The sequence below is a fragment of the Cydia splendana genome, chromosome 8 (genome assembly GCF_910591565.1).
Source record: "Cydia splendana chromosome 8, ilCydSple1.2, whole genome shotgun sequence".
NCBI lineage: Eukaryota > Metazoa > Arthropoda > Insecta > Lepidoptera > Tortricidae > Cydia > Cydia splendana.
The window spans coordinates 14,769,374-14,789,062 of NC_085967.1; the positions used below are offsets into that span (position 1 = coordinate 14,769,374).

The 19,689-nt window shown below is 36.5% G+C and overlaps 1 protein-coding gene across 3 annotated transcripts in view; it reads right to left on the reverse strand.

Moving 5' to 3' along the window:
- LOC134793112 (NAD(+) hydrolase sarm1-like) overlaps nucleotides 1-17,314 on the reverse strand; it is an 81,554-nt gene extending 64,240 nt beyond the window's left edge. Inside the window, exons 1-2 of one of the 3 annotated variants that reach the window (XM_063764642.1) lie at nucleotides 16,724-17,314; nucleotides 15,333-15,529 (exon numbers count right to left, since the gene is read on the reverse strand). In XM_063764642.1, the coding sequence (XP_063620712.1) occupies nucleotides 15,333-15,529; nucleotides 16,724-17,264 (738 nt within the window). In that variant the 5' untranslated portion in view covers nucleotides 17,265-17,314. Of the gene's footprint in view, nucleotides 1-11,117; nucleotides 11,644-15,332; nucleotides 15,530-16,723 lie in introns of those variants that run through there. The other 2 variants (XM_063764643.1, XM_063764647.1) reach the window with 2 other exon arrangements.
- Between the last annotated feature and the right edge of the window lie 2,375 nt (nucleotides 17,315-19,689).

Genomic DNA, 19,689 nt, shown 5'->3' on the forward strand with positions numbered 1-19,689 from the left:
AAATCTATATAATAAGACAGATTTATGTATATGTCCTAATTATAACAGTAGAGCGCCATCTAGCCAGCTGCAAACTTAAAATTGTTGTCTATCCAATAAAACTATAAGCTATACATTTGTTTATTATAAAGTTCTGGTTCGATTTTATCGCTCCGCTGCAATCGCATCTTGTTCTAATCTAGTTTGAATAGTTTGATACGTTTGGCTGACCTAGGCACTGCCGGCTACAGGCTGTCCCTAAACCACATTGCACATCTGCATACCTATACCTTGTGTGTATATTGAATAGATGGGTAAAAATTAGTGATGTACCGACTATTGATTTGGCCGACTAGCCGACTAGCCGACTAATCGGCGCTCGAATGGCCGATTAGTCGGCCGACTAGTCGGCTAGTCGGCCAGATCATTAGTTTCGTATAAGTTCAGGTGAAAAACAATCGTTTTGCTCTTTTGGTTGCGCTATTCATCATATTAGCTTGGCTAAAAGGTGTTCTCTACAGGTTCAAAGACCTATCACAAGAATCCTCGTTCAATTTCTGGCATTCTTTTATTTTGCGATCCTGAGCAGACCGTCAGTACAACTTGTAGGAGGTATTTCCAAGGCTCTATTTCCCGTACGTAGTCGCCAGTTAAGAACCTATCCCCTGTGTTCAGCGACTTTACTACCAACGTGCCCTGTTTATAAGTCTCTAAATTTTGCAATAACATTAATAGTTCCCCATGTCTCCACCATTAAAAAAAAAACAAATACGGAATAATAATAAAATCATTTAACTATAGAACTTGGCCATGAAATTACACGATAATCAGTTGAGATCGACCTGTAGAGGAAAACACCAGCCCACCAACATACGGTAACGATCAAACGGTCAATTATATGAACAAAAGTTTTCGTATGCACCCTAAATAGGTATTTTGGTAAAATAGACATAAAACATATGGTAAATATTGACTGTTGATTTCTTTTTTTCTGTTTTTCTTTCACTAATAAAGTGCCGACTAATCGGCCATTTTTGCCGACTAGTCGCCGACTAATCGCCGACTACAAATGTGGCCGGATAGTCGGCTTTCCCGACTAGTCGGTACATCCCTAGTAAAAATCCTTTAATTTATTGATAGAGAATATAATCAACCGGTCAGTTGAATCCCGAATATCATAAATAAATTAAGATGGTCATACTGAACAAGTTTTTACATGGGGACCGATATGAAAATCGTGAAAAAAATTTGCCCCTGCTGGGTCCATACGTTTCGTTTACATCGGGCGCTCATATCAAGGTATTAGATTTTTTTCGCAATATTGTGGATAATGTGGATACCTAGTCCCATTTGATTAGCATGACCATCTTAACACATTTTTGACATTTAAGATCACAACTCCAAAATCACCAAGTATACTGTTTTTTTATATTTTCATGAAGTATCTCTGAAAACACTCTGTATATTCTGTAACATAATAAAACGACTGGTTAACCTTGTTCCTCGCTGCACTTTGTTACTTCTCAAACTGGAACGTTCGCTTTTATATCGATGTATTAATTCCAAAACCATAAACTTTGCCACGTTATGTTGGTACCTAATGTTTGTATAAAAGTTTTACACATACCAGGGACAATTAAACCAAGAATGTTACGGAATCTAAAGGCCCGATTCGGATTTTGAAATAGACATCTATTAGACATCACTAAGATACGATAACGATATGTTTAAGATCTAACCTGTCAAATTTGACATTTGCGCGATTCTGGAGATACTGTTCAACGATTTCCACAGGATATAACTTAGAGATCCAATTCACATCTAATAGATATCTTACTCTATCTAACGTAAAAGTGATATTGGTTGCCCGAATTGCGCTGCAAAAGAGAACTAGTTGATATCTAAACTATAACGTATCTAGAATGGATCTATACGTGTCGTCTCTTGTGAATATCTTGAAGTTCGAATACGGCAGTAACCTCGAATCTAATATAAGCTAACTTTGTTACTTTGCACCAACTTGGACTGAACAAAGTAAGGGTGTGTCATTATAAACGTCATGTTTTCATGGAAATTTTACATTAAGGATGACATTGCCATACTTTGTCATTGCAAATGGCATGCAGTGTGAGCTTGGTCCGACTCTACAGAGTACCTACAGATATACCTACATATATTCTCAATGTCAGACACAAGATAAAGACACATTTATTAGCCCATAAATAAACTAACTTGATAAAAACAAAAAAAAATTTTAAAAAAATGCATCTTTCGTCATCATTACATACCAATTAAAAATATAGTCATGTATTTCAATGACACAAAATAAATCTTTAACGCGCCTGAAGCACGAAATCTCGAGTCTCACGCTCTCAAATGAGTTGTCAATGACGCCCATTTATTATATTTTCTACCGGTAAATAAATACTATGTTATCTCGATGACTCACGAATCCCAGACACGATTAAGATTCAAGTATCACGGAACGTCTAGCGATCGGGGCGCGGCCGAAATTTGGAGGACAATTCGACCTTATATTTTGATAACAATAAGATGTCATTTGTTATTATTCGCGCGTGCATAGCGCTCGTATACAAAGGATTAGCCGTTCTGGGCCAGTTACGAATCGAACGACTATACTAGTACTAGTTCGTACACGTATTGGCGCGAGCAAAATAAAATGGTATCATTTTGACATTCAAATGTAAGTTCGAATTTACCTCTTGAACATCGTCTGCGCAAGAGCATGCATCACGTCGAATACGATATATACTAGACAAGGATGGCAGCTGACACATTTTTTACGAGAGTGGATTCATTAACCAAAAATACACTTTCATCAAGAAATATGTGAGTTACTCGTGTGTTTAGCAATCGTGGAATATAGCAGGATATCATAATCTAAGGGTCGGTTGCACCAAACCATCTGAAATAAGGATGCTGTTAAGCAATAATGTGTCAACCCACATTAATTTTTCAATAAGATGTCAACTCAAAATATTGACGCTTAAAGTTGACATTTTATTGAAAAATGGATGTGGGATGACTCATTTTTGCTAAACACCATCCTTAAATGCTATTAACATATAGGTATGACTAATGTCTGTTTGGAAAATGCGTTGGGGGCGAGACGTTCGCCCATAAAAAGGATCGAAATCCCCTGTTCCATTATTAAAAGAGCTTTTTTATTTGTATATTATATCATGCTTCTTGCAAATCAGTGGCAACCCTATGCAAGTGCCGTCACGCACCATTGGCCCGCCGCGCCTAGAAACAAATCTACACACAAAAACATAATTAATAAACATAATTATATTATAGTATTCAGGTAATAAATATATTGAGTTTATTTATTAGTATGTAATGTTTGAACGTTCATTACTTCATTAGCAAGTAATTGTTTCATTTTCCTTAATTTAAATATATGTACCTACCTATTGTATATTTATGTTGCACATTAATATTATTACCTACTATGAACTAACTGCCGTATTCGAACTTCAAGATATTCACAAGAGACGACACGTACTAGATCCATTCTAGATACGTTATAAACTATAAGAGAACAAGTTGATATCTATGCAGCGCAATTTGGGCAACCAATGTCACTTTTACGTTAGATAGAGTAAGATATCTATTAGATGTGAATTGGATCTCTAAGTCATATCCTGTGGAAATCGTTCAACAGTATCTCCAGAATCGCGCAAATGTCAAATTTGACAGGTTAGATCTTAAACATACCGTTAATAACGATTCGTTATCGTATCTTGGTGATGTCTAATAGATGCCTATGTGACTGTATATTGTATTCTAATCCAATACAATATTCGAGTAATATTTATGAAATACTTGTATATATTATACATAAATAATAAAATAATAAATAATATATTATACATATCATACAAATAAAAATTTATAACTAATATACGAGTATATTAGTATATATATAGTATATATATATAGTATACAAGGGTGCTAATAGTTTTACTGACTAAGAGTTGACATGAAAACCCGTTTAGTAGTTTTCGAGTTTATCGCGAACATAGGGAAGGTAGGGTACCATTGGGCAAACGGGAGGCTCGGGCAACCCCTTGTAAATCGTGCAGATTTGATATATAAATCTGGACGATTTACAAGGGAGTGCCCGAGCCTCCAGACTGCCCAAAGTTCCCCTACCTCCCCTACAGACAGACAGACGCGGCAGGGACTTTGTTTTTTAGGTGTAAGATACGCAGACTGTGTAAAAACTGAAACTTTTACCTTAGCAAAAGAGTTACGCAACTGACCCGCCGATGAGTACGTGTAAAGCATGGTGTTGCGAGCCAAACAAATCTTTTTAAAATTGATTTTCAACTGACTTCATTTCTTTTATCTCCGGTTCTACGAATCCGAGGTTATAAATATTTTCAGCAAACAGTTGGACTAGACGTGATATTTTGTTGAATGATTGATGTAAACAAATGACTACCTACTTATATATCGACAGGCTGATCTTGAAACTATAAATGTTTGTGTCTAAGAAGGTATGCCCGAAAATGTTAAATCAAAATATACAAAACCTATATGTAAATATAATTACTCGTATTTCATATATAGAATTAATCGTATAACATTTTATTGCACAAAGACGATAATGTTTGCTTTAAAAAACAAAAACATTTCGCATTATTTCATTTCACTGAATGATCAAGCAACTCAACACAATAATTCGTATAATTTCCCAACCTAACAGTTAGCAACTACATATATGTATGCGTTTAGACAACAACTTAAAATGACAATTTTTAAAACGCTACGTTGTAGGTAGTCATCGTAATAATTCGTAATTAAAAAAATATTTTTGTACGGTGCAAAAAAGTCGGTCTAATGCTGGTTGCCAAAGTAAATAATCTGCGATGGTTGGCAAGTGAAAATTGACCAATAAAACTTCGGCGAAAAGGTAGAACACCAATCATTAAACTAGGGAGATAATATATAATATGAACAGGACTCAGTATTTGTATAGTATAGGCCCATCGTTTACTACAAAACAGGCCCTCGCATCAGCTTTAATAAGAACAATAAAAATAGCACAAGGGTTGTCCTATTCTATAGGTACCTACTTTTTCTTCAACCCTGTGCCCTTCCATTTTCAACATCAGTAAGGCATATATACGAAGTATAAAAATAATGCACACTGTATATGTCTGTGCTAGTCATAGAGAGCCTCCAAGGCTGGCCATTGTGCTAAACAAGAGCGCAAACACCCTTGAGTGGCACGAATCGCGAGAACTGCCGTTTTTGTGGCAGCCTGTATGTAAGTACGGTCGCCTACAAGTCATCGTCTACATGCCATAAGATTAGGTACAGTCAACATCATTCACAGCTGATGAAACAACGCTCCAAAAGTATCTGACACCCAGGATAACTTTTCCAGATAGAGATAAGGTACTGTTTGCGTTCTAAAGTACCAGTAACTGTGTAATTGTTCTACATACTGGGACTTATATGTTAACCTATCCTTTCTAACCTTCCTAACCTTTTTGTTAACCTATTAGAGAATGGTAGATACTTTTGAAGCATAGTCCGTTCCGTTACTTTTGACGCTGACTGTACCTATGTCTACTTGTAAGACTAAACAGAACATAGGATGGTAATCATGAGATCATGACTTGCACATGCTTTTTCTATACGACTGAATAAGTAGGCATTACAAAAGATTGTATTTTTTATATGTACTTAATTTTAAATACCCGTTATCTACCAGACAACAAATGGACTAAACATAAACACTAATTACTTAGTCTAATCACCCTGGCGCTAAATTTAATTCCCTATTGCTTCGTTCATGACCTTTATGTTCCATATTCATATTCATCCTAACCTTGTAAATTGATATGATGAACCATTATATTTTATAGTTTAATGATAAAGCGAGGTAGACATTAGCAACTCACATAAAAGCAACATAGTAACCCAATCGAGTTTAAGGCCGATTAGATGAGTAGTTCTAGTTGACAATATTACGACGACTGCGACTATAGGTATGTACAATAAGAAAAAACTGTATTTTTACAATGACCTTTTATTTATGTATTTTTGTATTGTACTTGTACACTCAGCGTCACGGAAATCGCACACCTTCGTATGGTGCGAGCGATTGCGAGCGATTCTAGCTCTTAGTGAAATAGTTTAGCCTTATTCAATTTGACATCATTTAAAAGCTAATTGAATAACCTTTAATCTGATGTCTCTTTTGTTTACGTGTTTTTTTTATTGTGAAGATTGTCGGCCTATCCCTTGCGCCCGAAGGTGTGCGATTTTCGTGACGCTGGGTGTATTATGTAGCTATAAAGGCATACCTACATTATGTTAAACATATAACTTTGATTCTAATGATTTCTGGCTGAATATCCTGGATAGACGTCGAGTAGGTACAAAACTTGGCAAGTTTCATGGAAAGCAACGCACAAACGACGATAATTGTTTATTGCGATATCTCGTTACCTTGACAATGACAGCGTTATTTGGAGCAGAAAATCCATGACAGATAAGTATAGATTATAGATCCGTGCCAGAATTTCCAGATAGACAGTTATTTATCGTTCATAATTTCCTATAACTTAGACAAGACAGAGTGAGATTTAAATGATGGTTTTATTTAAATCTCACTCTGGCCTAAAGATACCTATACGACGCACCATACGCAAAATTGCATTGGAACGTTAAAGTGCATAGGGGTCATCCATTAATTACGTCACACGTTTAGGGGGTGGGAGGGGGTCAAGAAAATGTGACATATTGTGACATGGGGGAGGGGGGAGACACAAACTTTGTGACGTCACTTTAACTTCATCAGTAACCGATTTTTTTTTTTTTATACTTTTATTCGCTGTATATTTAAATAAAAACTTTTTAAAACGATAATCGTTTTTATTCTTTTAATTTTCTTTCCTAAGCAGTTTTGGGTTATAAAATTACTAATATTTATATCGTCAAAAATATTTTGATAAAATATTGATAATACTTAGGTACTTACTTAATTCGATTTGGCGATTTCGTAGAAAAAATGTGACGTCACACTAGGGGGGAGGGGTTTGCCAAATGTGACCAAATGTGACAAGGGGGGGGAGGGGTCAAAAAATCTAGATATTCGTGTGACGTAATTAATGGATGACCCCATAGTAATAGTAGACACGTATGCTGCAGTGTTGTGGGACAGACGATTTGAGTATAATTTATAACCGCTAATATTATGTGCATTTTATATAAAATTTTGCTTATCGCATTATTAGTTTTATATGTACATAAGTCGTAAATTGTATCAATTTTATCAACTTGACGCTAATATGGTATTTTGCTTGATAACATGACCCGTAATTATGTAGAATATGTTGTAAATACGCCAAAAAATACGAAGCTTGCGTTAAATAGATCATCACCTTCCCCCTTACACCGGGTCGATTCGACCCGATGCAATAGGTATGTTTAATTCCATTACAACAAATTGACACAACGGAAGTGTTAATAATAAATAGTTCGAGATACTACATAAACTACTAAATAATAAAAAAGTAGATATATCTAATATAAATCTTAGTTTTGCTTTGTGTGTTAAGATTCCGATAGACGAGAGGCAATTTCGATTTTCCTCATCAAATGTTCGCATAAAGCTAGGCACACGATCACGCTCCGAAATAGCTTTCCTATTTCCACGGTACAAAGGCACGCATCGACATCAAACATCGCAGTTACATTATAAAGCGGAACCACTGGAACCAGCGTTTGCTAACCGCTTATAAATTCTCGAATGAATTCGGAACACCAGTTATTTCGGGAATATTCTGGACACGCTCCAAAAGCACACTCGGTCACTTTCCAAGCTAAGTCAATGACACAGTGAGTGTGAGTAACTCTCTATAGTGACGTGAAAATTCAGGGAATATTCTAAATTTAAAGTTATATTCATTATTTTGATTTCGGACACGATTTCGTGAGTCAGATTAGTAGGAGAGCAAATTCAGAATGTTTACTTTCAGTTACAGAAGGAAAAACCGTGTTATGAGTCATTTTTCCAATGAAACCAGTTGAGTTAATCAACTTCCGTGTGTTTTCAGTTTCCAGATATATAAAACTAATCACGATATTGATTTAGAAATTATAGTGTAAAAAAGAATTCAATATGTGTTAAGATTATCTTAAAATTAAATTAATTCGCCTATTGGAAACCATAGATGACAACGCTAACGACTTTGGCCATTTTTTGGGATACGCGCTCACTTCCCGCTGACTGAAAAATGAATGTATATGTCCTAAAGATCTCTAATTTGACTTGATAAATCCCTAAAGTATGTAATAGGTGTTCTGGTGTAAACTAAGGAGGTCCGTTCAGGCCAGATTTAATCGCAGGTGATATTTTTTAAATTTATTTTTTAACACAAATGGTACACTAGGTGTCTACTCGTAACAATAACAAATGTACTTCAATAACTTGTCCAGTATTCTTTCGTGTTTTGTGTGTTTAAATGATTGGTGAGATGTTTACTCCGGTACACGTTTACCTTGACGACTAAACTATGTACTTATTGTCATAATATTAATTTGTTACGTATTAATGGGTTTATTATATTTAACATATAGTGAATGTAAGTCATGGTCCATCTATTAGTATACCATACTTATCAGTCTTATCACCTTAAAAGTAGGTTAACCATGTTAACCATAATGTCATAATTTTAACAAAAATATATATTAATTTCAGTGTCCCGCTAAGTAACGCCTGGTTCAATGAATTACTCAAAATTCATAGTTATGTTTATTCGTATTGTTACTAATTAATTACATATTGTAAACAAGCAGCAATATTCACAGTAATGTGGGCATATCGACGTGTGTAAGGTGCGAGGTCCTTGACAATTAATACATACAAGTTAGATCATCGCTAGAACCTGTCCACGCTTTAATGTTCCAAGTGTGTCTACTGACATGTCTTACATATGAAAGGCTATGTTAAAAATGAAAAAGCTAGGTACTTTCGTAAATTAAACATTAATAAACACTTTTACTGTTTAGGCCCATCTTTAACAAATTGTGCGCAACGACTGAACTGAAATTATTTTGTGTATACATTTTTTTTTAATTATGGACTAAGTGGAGTTCTCATGCATGTTTTTAGTTTATTAGTTGTAACTGTTCCTTAATATTTTCATGCTTCAATTGTTTAAATCTATACCTCCTTACCTAATTCAAGTTAAGTACTCTTTCGGCAAACTTTGCGCGTTTTCAGTTGTTTGTATAGTTAAGAGAAGGTAATAGTTTAAATACATTATGAATATTATGATTAATTTCCTGTAATAAGTTTACATATCTAACTGACTTGTTGTCATAACATAACTAATGAACGTGTATTCTGTTTAACATGTCTATAGTTCGTTTTTATTAGCATTAGAAAGAACTTGAAAGAAGGTAAGCGATCTTGAAAGGTCTTTTAATTGAAAAACGCTTTTTAAAAATCAGTAACTATTACGTATGAAAGCAGAAGAATATAAATGATTGTATTAGATTCTTAATTGTAACATATTTGCCGTAACTTATTTTTAAAATGTGTTTTTCAATTAAAAGACACATCAAGATTGATTACCTTATTTCTAATGCTAAAAAAAATGAACTATAATGAGCGTATTATGCAAAAAAGAATTTAGTGCTGTATCTTAGATGCCAAATACGTATTAAATTATTAAAATATACTTACTTACCATAACAATAAAGACACGAAATTAGGTACCAATAACGGTATTGTCCCATCCCTAACATTCCGTTGTACCTACGTTCAATTTTGTGCTGTTTTTTTAATCCAAAAAAGGTGAAGGAGGTAAGCTGAATATAAATTGTGATATTTTCGGCGCATACCTTTCCTCGCTTTAGTCACGGCAATTTGAATTATTTTTAGCTTTTTAAATATTATTTTCACAATAAGAATAGTTAATAATTTAAACATGGGCTGTTCTCTGAATTTGGGGGTATTAGATCGCATTTTAAGACAGATCTGTTACTCAGCTGTATTGCGCAAATCATCTTGTGTACACTCAGCATCAAATATATTATAGCAGCAAAAGTGGTCAAATAGTAACGTTACGCCATATATTTAGCACGGTGTATAGACCTTCTATAGGTTGCGTATATGTATACTTACCAAACAAACATGAATACAAACAATGTTGTTTTTCTGTGTACAAATATTTATGAGCGTGTAAAGTGGCAGTAAAGTTCGGTTTTATAACGGTTTGACAAGAGCTATGCAAGTTGTGGTTGATATATTATTAGACTTGTTAATAAAATAATATGTAGCCTAGTAAATTTATCACTCTGATACCAAAGTATTATTATTTAGTAACAAAAAATATCCTGTAATCAATTAGGTAGTAGGAAACATCATCATTAGTCATTTATGAAAACGACTATTTTTTGACGTTTAGAATTACATACCTACTTACTATAATAGTTATTTACGATAAAAGTGCGGAAAAGAGGAAATTCGAAACGAGTGGCGAATTACCTATTCGCACGTGTATCGTACAACGTTTTACAGTACCTACATCCCTCCTTTTAAACTTTTGACATACGCACGAAAAGTGCTATTTTACGCACTAGTGCGGGAAAATAGGACTATATGTACTGTAAATATATATAATGGCTAGATATTTCATATGTTTTGATTGACAGCACTCACGTTTCATATACAGTCAACTACAATACGTTAAGTTAATTAGTGAATAGTATGTGATAATGATAACACGGCGTCATATGCCTATCGCCATACTTCTTAAAAGTATTATACACCATATTCATTCATAGGGTCATTTTACTTTTCAGATGCGTACTTACGTGTAAGTAGTAAACAAGCATCTGTTTTATTGACTGAGACCCTCACGATAAGAAACGTAAATAAACAAGATAGCGCTTGAGAGCCATTATCAAGAGCAGCTGATGCAAAGCAGAAGTTCTCAGACGTCGGAATGATAAAAGGATTTAATGAAACGTATTGAAACGTGCCAGAAAATATTACTAAGAACATTTAAAATGAAATACGTGATAGATAAAAGAAAACGCTTTGAGTAGAAAATAGATATTGATGGGAATGAAAATAGTAGGCTGACCTGTGTGAAGAATCGCTCCCTCGCTTCGGCCATGCTTTCGTTACGTTGTCCATCGTTGTCGGTGCCGGTGGTTCCCGGTTCCTGCACATTTGGCTGCGGCGGACCATCGGTCACATCTTCGGCAGGAGGCGCGGCCTGCGTCAGCGCTTCTGCTGGCGCAGCAGCAGGCGCAGCGCGCTCGGAAGAGTCCTCGGCCATCACTTTGCAATCCGCACTGGGTTTACCACCAACAACGTTATTCTTCGCACTGACTCCTTTCGACTTTTCCTTCTTCTGCTTCTTCGGCTTCTTCGTCTTCTTGCCCTCGAGGAAGCGTCCGCTGGCGCAGCACTGCACATTACCCATGTCTGGTCGCGCGCATGTCGCGTTCACTCGGTCGGCGGGAGTCGGCTCGGTCGGTCGGTCGTTCGGTCGCGTCGGCGGCGACGCCGGCTCGCGAATGAGGCTCAGCGTCGCGGCGCGCACCCGCCGGTATTTTTGACGCAAACTTCGAAATCGCGCTGACCGCCGATTACGCGGATGCCGCCGACGAAGGATCGCATCCGAAAGCCGAACCGCGTGTCGGTCGCGGTGGCGTCATCATGCCCCCGGCCCCCGCGCCGCAAGGTCAAGGCGTGATCATTGTTCCCGGTGCTGGCTAGACGCGCGCCGCCACCGCGATGAGATGCCCGCCGACAACCTAATCACGGTTCCCCACAAACAACAGGCGCCCGCCAGGCACGCGATTCCGCACGCCACCGATGACCGTATCGATCACACATAGCTCTAACTTCACGACGAGAACAATCCGAGCTAAAACACGTTTGAAGAAAGTTTTACGATCGTACAGTCTCGCATATAATCAGTCTCACGTCCTGTGCTAAACTAACTCGTAAACGTGGCAAGACTGGCAAGGCTTGGTATGTCCTAAGCGACCTTATTCCGTTTTATTTGTTTTCCGCGATGTTGATACCGCACGTGTTGTGGCAGCGGTTGCCGGGCGACCGCTGATAAACAGTGGTACGCCACGAGAGAGCGTCGTAATGCAAACAAGTTAAGCGCAACTAAAAACCCTTGTCAAGCTAGATGTATAAGATGTACCTAACTAACACGCAACTATGTTGAGGACTTAAAAATATAGTTGCAATATAGGTTAAAATTAATCCTCCAAGTGCAATATTTGGGACAAAGGCAATATTTCCGGTCCATTTTAGTTTATAGTCCGTCGCTGACAGACCAACGAACGAAGTTTTGGATCTAAAAGAGTATAAATAAGTATTACGGCTTTTTTGCTTATTAACTCTAAAATTCTAGATGCCAGAACATAATACTTACTAATATGTAAAGATGTAGGTCTAAGCGATAAATTAAGGAATCGAGCCTACTCGTAACTTAAAAGCTTCAAAGCTTAAAGGCACCTTAAAGGCCATCCAAGGCTTGTAGTCTAAGTTTCCCAAGTACAATATTTAGGTACTTGATAGGATAAGCTCACTACCAATTCCACCTATTGCAAACATCATGGTATTAGTATGGGCACGGTGTATGCCATATTAAATTTAAGTAAGTATATAAATTTATCGGCATGAATTTAGACATCAAACATGCTTGCGGAATGTGTAATAGAATTTCAAGACACATATTTAATGTCTTTCTTATATCCTTGGAACGTAACTTATCTAAATGTACATTACAAATTACAATACACATATTCATTGCAACGAGGATAAAGCTCTATTTCGTTCAGAAAAGGTTGCGTTTATTTGTAATTTTTAGTTTATTTTGAGTGGTGTACCTACAATCTACATGTACCTACATGAACGCTAAAGATTGCAACGAAGAGAAGTCACATACATTTAGGGCCAATTGCACCATTCACTAACCCGGGGTTAACCGGTTAAATCTGGAGTTACCATGGTTACCAGTACAATTTGACAATGGGTTAACGATTTAACTGGTTAATTCCGGGTTAGTGGAATGGTGCAAGTGGCGCTTAAAGGATTAATGGACATATAAAAATCCATCGCTACACTATATATCTTTGGTTTCTATATCTAATAACCAGAGTTCGGACAATTTATCGCAAAAATAAATATGGTATGGAAAATGATACAATTTTTTTATAACAATTTTGAACTGCAGTTTTTGAGTATAATCTGGAAATTTTATAAAGATACTGTGAACATAATATGAGTTTAATAAATCTTGTCCTATTTTGAGATATAAATGATTTTTGATGGTTTGCGATGTTTTGCGATTTGGTTTGATGAACTTCTACATACAGGTCGATTTATAAGAGCTACCGCAAATTTTGTACTAGACTGTGAAAGTTTTCATAGAAATTAGGCGCCAACTTTTGTTACTCAGTCTATATAATACGTCAACTACATCATGTAGGTACATACTGAAAATAGTCTTCATCTAATGTTTAGGCAGGTACATTCGGTCCATTCCCAGTGACTAATAGAATAGCAAGTGGGTCATCTCAACCTGCAGACAGCGTCAACGCAGATTCGGACAGGCGACAGATGCGAACTAGGGCACGCGACGCAATTTCATGACGCTGTCGCAACCACCAGTTACAAATACCTATCGATAAATGGTACCCTTTAAAAACGAACCTTATACCAACTGCATGAGCTACATTATCAAATTAAGACTAAAAACTTTATCCAGGGAATATCCCTGTTGTACACGTGTGTGTGTACGTGTTGTAAAATGTAAATTGGGACATCTGAGAAGCTTTTAATGTTAGGAAAATTGGGTTTCTTTATGACACGCTCGCCAAGACGTTTTATTGCGCGGCTAATGGTTTCAGATACATTTTATATTAACGCAAGAGAGAGTTATGTAGGTACTTAGGTACTGCATATGTATAATGTAATTAATGTATGATCTGCATACTAATAAGTATGTGTACATTTTTATAACATTGACATTGCTTGTTAAAAGTTTCCATACCACTAGTTTCAATAAAGACTAACGTAATAATAGGTAAGTACTTATATGATTACCACCGCGTAACTATGTACTTACTTAACTAAAATTACAAAACCATAATAGGCCATAGTCTCTGTGAAACCTATTAGTAGTTTAGTAGGTATATTAAATTAGAGTTAACTATGCCAGCCAAGTCATATTTTATCAATATTGCCAGTAGGTAAGCAGCCAATAATAACTAGCCACTTCATAATAATATGTTTACTAATTTAATATAGAAAAATGAGTTTTAGTTATATTTCGACTAAGAAGTCATCTGATATGAAATAGATTATTTCAATGGGTACTAATTTGGTAAACTTATCGAAAAAGACGTGTATATTTCGATTTGATTCGTTGGATAATTACATTATACCATGGAGCGATAGTAAACCGATTTGTTCCGAACTAACGATCTATTTCAACTTAACAGCCGTGTCAAACAAGCAAAAACTGTAATTCTATAAGTAAGTATATGTTTCGTTTTAAAAGTCATTGATCACAATTATTAACCTTTTAATTTAGAATTTTCGCAAAATGATGCTAGAAAAGAGGAGAGTAGACGTTTCTTTGTAACTCTAAATCTGTCAGAGTGAATCACGGTTAGGTAGGTACTGTAGGTATATATATATTAAGAAAAGTGTCATGACACATGTTTAACGTGTTCAGTACCCACGTAATCGGTATAAAAGAGAAAATAATACACATCTAAAAATTAAAAAATGTAGTTGACAAAATTGCAAAAAAGTGGTAGAATGAAGAATTGAATTTAAAAGATTTACTTTTTACGAAAAATCGTAAATCTTACATTAATATATACTCGAATTGTGATAGTAGTAAAATACCTATATCCGTGTCAGGGTCACTTTGCAAGAAACTTGGTCATGTCATTCTTAATTATTAACATACAAATAACGCAATTGACGAAGATGTGAATTCATTCCTATATGTGCATATGTTATGCTCGTATTATAACTCTGTGTCGTAGAATGAAGCTTGTTAACTTTTTGACAGTTTTTAACACCGTAAATTATGATAATACTAAATTAGTTCAAGCTAACCTGATAAAAAGAAATGCAAATATACCTAGATATAGTGAAAGATGGTATTATTTAATGAACGGCAAAGCTAATGTTTCTGTCTTCTTGGTCGTCCTGGCAGATTAATTGCTGGTCCAGCTTTAGGTGTGGAGAGATCTGCAACTTCCTCTTTAGGCAATTTTTCGTGTTCGGTATATCATCATCTTAAACCTAAACTTACCGTATCGCCATCGCTTTCTTCCATAGCCATAGCCGCTCCTCGCTCCATAAGCTGCTGCTCAGAGCGTAGCTGCTGGTCCAGCTCTGCTGTGTCCAGCTCCAGCTGTGGAGAGGAGAGCAGCTCTTCCTCTTGAGAGAGTTGCTCGTGGTCGTGAGAATGCGGCAGGTTGGCCGTCAGTGGCCGGAAGTTGAGACGAGCTGGAATGGAGAGAAACTGTCTTAAATAGCTGATACAGCTCAATTTTAAAAATAAATCATAAAATTGTATTTTAGTTGATATAAATGGATGATGGGAAATATATGAAGGGTGATCGTTACCGAAGGTACCTATCCAAAAAAGGCACCATCCAGCATCCTATAAAACTACATCCTATACGACTCGTATAATACGAGTAATCGCATTTTTTGTCCTTATACTTAGCACTTTGCCGCAGCAAAGTAAAAATAAACTTTAGCGTCACCCGTTTCCTTTTATTTACACTGAAAAGCAATTATAGTTAGGTACCTATTTGTTCTACAAGGGGGCAAAGTTTTTGTTTAACGGCTCGTGCTAATATTGCGCTCGTGCGAAACATGGAATCTTGAGCTTTGCGAGGGTTTCAAAGCACGAGGGTTAAACAAAATTTGCCTCCGAATGAAACAAAATTTTTCACCACACCAACCCGAAGAAAATATTAACTGTAAGATATCAAACAAAAACATACAAATCAAAACTAAATGAATGTTATTAAATATTTATCATTCAATTACATAATTTAAAAGTCAATTCAATCAGCAAACATAAGAAAACAACTCAAAATTTACATTTGATTACTTTGCCTCACCAGTTGGTGTGATGAAAAAAACTTACCTGTTTTATCTTCAACTGACACTACCCTAATTAGGTAAGGTAAGACATAGGTAGGTAAAGTTGACGTAATATCGGCTCACCTTATATTTCGTCAAACTTACGCACTTATGTTCTATTGTCAATTTAACGGTCAACTTTAACTACTTGCTGCTGCTTGCATGCAACCAGTTCAAAAAGCTATGTGGAAAAGCTCACAGTCACGGCACTTGTGAATATCAGTCGATCTAGCCACCGGTCTGTTCCGTATCAATATTGAAATGCAAATATTTAATCCCGCAGAGTGTTTGTCGTTACACAAATTCAATGACGTCATAGAGATAAATGGCAGATTGAAATGCATGTGGTTTGCATGGAAAGTTTGGTCATTGACATATTTAGGATTTACGAGTAACGATATTAGGTCTTACATATTGTATATACCTGAAAGCACAGTATAAAATTTCCTGATTCTTGAAAAAAAGTACGTACCTAAACGGATTTGGGTTAATCTCGAAGATCATCTCCTAAAAAGAAGAAAACAGACAATATGTAGCAGAACTTACCCTTTTGTTGGTTTCTTTGAAGTTCCTTCATGGCTTCCCGCGCATTGTACAAAGTCTGTGTAGTGCAAGACGAAACAGGTCTGATGGAGATTCTCTGCAGCCCGCTCCCTTGCAGTAACGTAGCCATTACTCGTTTGGGTTCCTCCTTTTCCGGGCTTCTGCTGTACGTTCCGTACACATTCTGCTCTTGATCATCGTCCATATCGACGAAGCTTTCTTCAAACTGCTCGAAGCTGTCTAGATCGGAGTCCAACTCGCCTCGCGAACCGTGGGCTTTTGGGCGGTAGAATGAATCTGAGTTACGACGGTATTCTATTGCCTTTGGCTCTGGAGTGGAGAAGCTTCTCATGACGTAGCCTCTTTGGTTGGGTTGGGGTGCGCTTTCTTGATCCCTTTGCGTTGACGGTGAAGAGTAACTTCTAGGGAGCTGGCTTCGAGACGCTGGTATCATCTTACGCTGCTGTGGCTGATTAGATCTGATCGATATCAGGCTTCGTCCTCGCCCCGCACTGTGCACGGGCGTTGGGTCCTTACGCCGCATGACTTATTAACGAAGACGTGCGGTACTCACTCGATGCTTCAATTGACTGAGACTAGAAACTATTGGACATTCGCATGTAACTTCACCCGTGCACCATCCGTGTCGGAAACTAGATCTTGTTTCCAATATTTCTGTATAATGAGTAAATTTGATCTGTCAGGACACGCATAACGCACAGATTGAATTGCTCGAAGGTTGCTCAGATGATATATCATATGGTAAGCAACACGATCGTCCTGGAGATAAAGCTGGGCATGCGTATACGCCACAATTAAGATTAATTACGGAGATTTCGCCCCCGCGGTCAGATCTGAGATAAGTTTTGGACTTAATCTACCGAACACGTGTGCGCGTATTTGTGACAAATCCAATTTCATGGTCCCGTTTTAAGTCGCAATTAATTGCACGATATTGATCGACACAGTTTAGCCAGCCACGGTATTAAAAACACACATAACACAGCACATAACACGATTATTGATTGAATAAAGTTCTAAACCGCTGTAGGTTCTTATTTACACTAAACCACAAGTATGGCAGTGGTAAACATTATGCTAAATTTTATGGTCCAAGATCACGTGTCGTAAGGGCAGCCTGCGACACTGAGCTTTCGGCTCTCAATGCGAAGAGGTTGTGCGGGAACATCGTAGGCGGACAACTTTCTCTTTGCGCTTACATGATGGGCTTTAGATTAATAACTCATATTAAACTGCGCTTCGGTGATTTTCTTATCGCCAAAAATTATAGGAATCACCTTCTAATATAGGTATTACGTGAACTTTATTAATCGCCGTGTCGATGTCGCAATCTTAATATATACGTATTTTATGACCATATTAATTCGTGTATCAGGTATCATTTGCCTCGGATGTGTAATTATTCTCATGTACATAAATAATTAATATAATATGATAAGAATTCATGGGATATGAATCATTTTATCAAGTAAGTAAGAATATGTTTGGTAATAAATGTCGAGAATTATGGATTCGTAAATAATGTAGGTAATTATATAGTTTAAAAGCCAAATTGGACCTAATGCAAAACGATTATAGCCCCGACATAGGTGCTGCCTTACCTTTTGGTGGGGCACTTTCTACCGAAGTTCGGATGTCGGGATGTATTGCCGAGCATTCCTTCACGAAATATCGGAGCAATCGTTATATTAGATAATAGTTATTTGTTTTACAAGGGAGCAAAGTTGTTGTTTAACCTCTCGTGCTTATATTGATACCCGAGCAGGCGAAACATTCCAAAATTGAACCACGACCGTAGCGAGTAGTTCGAAAAATGGAATCTTTAGCGTTGCGAGGGTTTCATAGCACGAGGGTTTAACAAATTTTGCCGCCGTTTTTCACCACACCAACACAAGCAAAATACTATAGTTCGTTTTTTTTAGCATTACAAAGAACTTGAAAGAAGGTAAGCGATCTTGACATGTCTTTTAATTGAAAAACGCTTTATAAAAAATCAATAACTATTACTTATGAAAGCAGAAGAATATAAATGATCGTATTAGATTCATAATTGTTACATATTTGACGTAACTTATTTTTAAAAAAGATCAAGATTGTTTACCTTATTTCTAATGCTAAAAAAACGAACTATAACTGTAAAATATCAAACAAATTAAGCGATTCAATGCATTTGATTAATTTGCCTCGCATGTGAATAAAATGCAACTTTCTTATCCGTTTTTGAACAATCAAGAGAGCCTTTACCAGCTGATGTGGTGAAAAAGTAGTTTTACTGGTTGGTTGCTATTAGCAGTAGAAATAGTAGATCGTATCATAAGGGAGCAAAATGATATATTGGCTATATTGATTCCCTTTACCTCGTTTATTAACCAGTATGTATATTATACATACTTCCAACAAACCAAATAAGGTCCGTCACGATAGGTGAAAGGGTCAAGACGTTCAAGCGACCTCAATTGGGAATATCATGGTGTGACTGGGATAAACAGATAATTGGTCATTCCGACAACTTCAACTTTTTGTGCCATATGTTATAGCTCTTATCTCAACGAAAAAGAAGCTATTATTGTCTACCTGTGTAAAGGGCTTTCAACAGGCCCACAGTTTACCTCATAAGGTTTAACAATAACTATGCGTTGAAATATACACCTTATTTGTATAATACAATAAGTCATGCTTACTATACCATCGTCAGGCCGTCAGAGCTTGACGAAGTAACTTATCCATCAATCAGGAGTAATAAGTATTGTGGTTTTACTACTTTTAATTACATTGTGACGGGTTTGTAAATACATACATAAGTTTGTTTGTTATAATGGCAAAGGTCAGAAACTCAAAATACAGGTACGTGGTAGAAGCTGTCATAATTATGAATATTGAAGTAATTTAAAATTTTATTATTAACCCATCAATGCCAGCCCATATTATACAATACTAGCTTCTGCCAG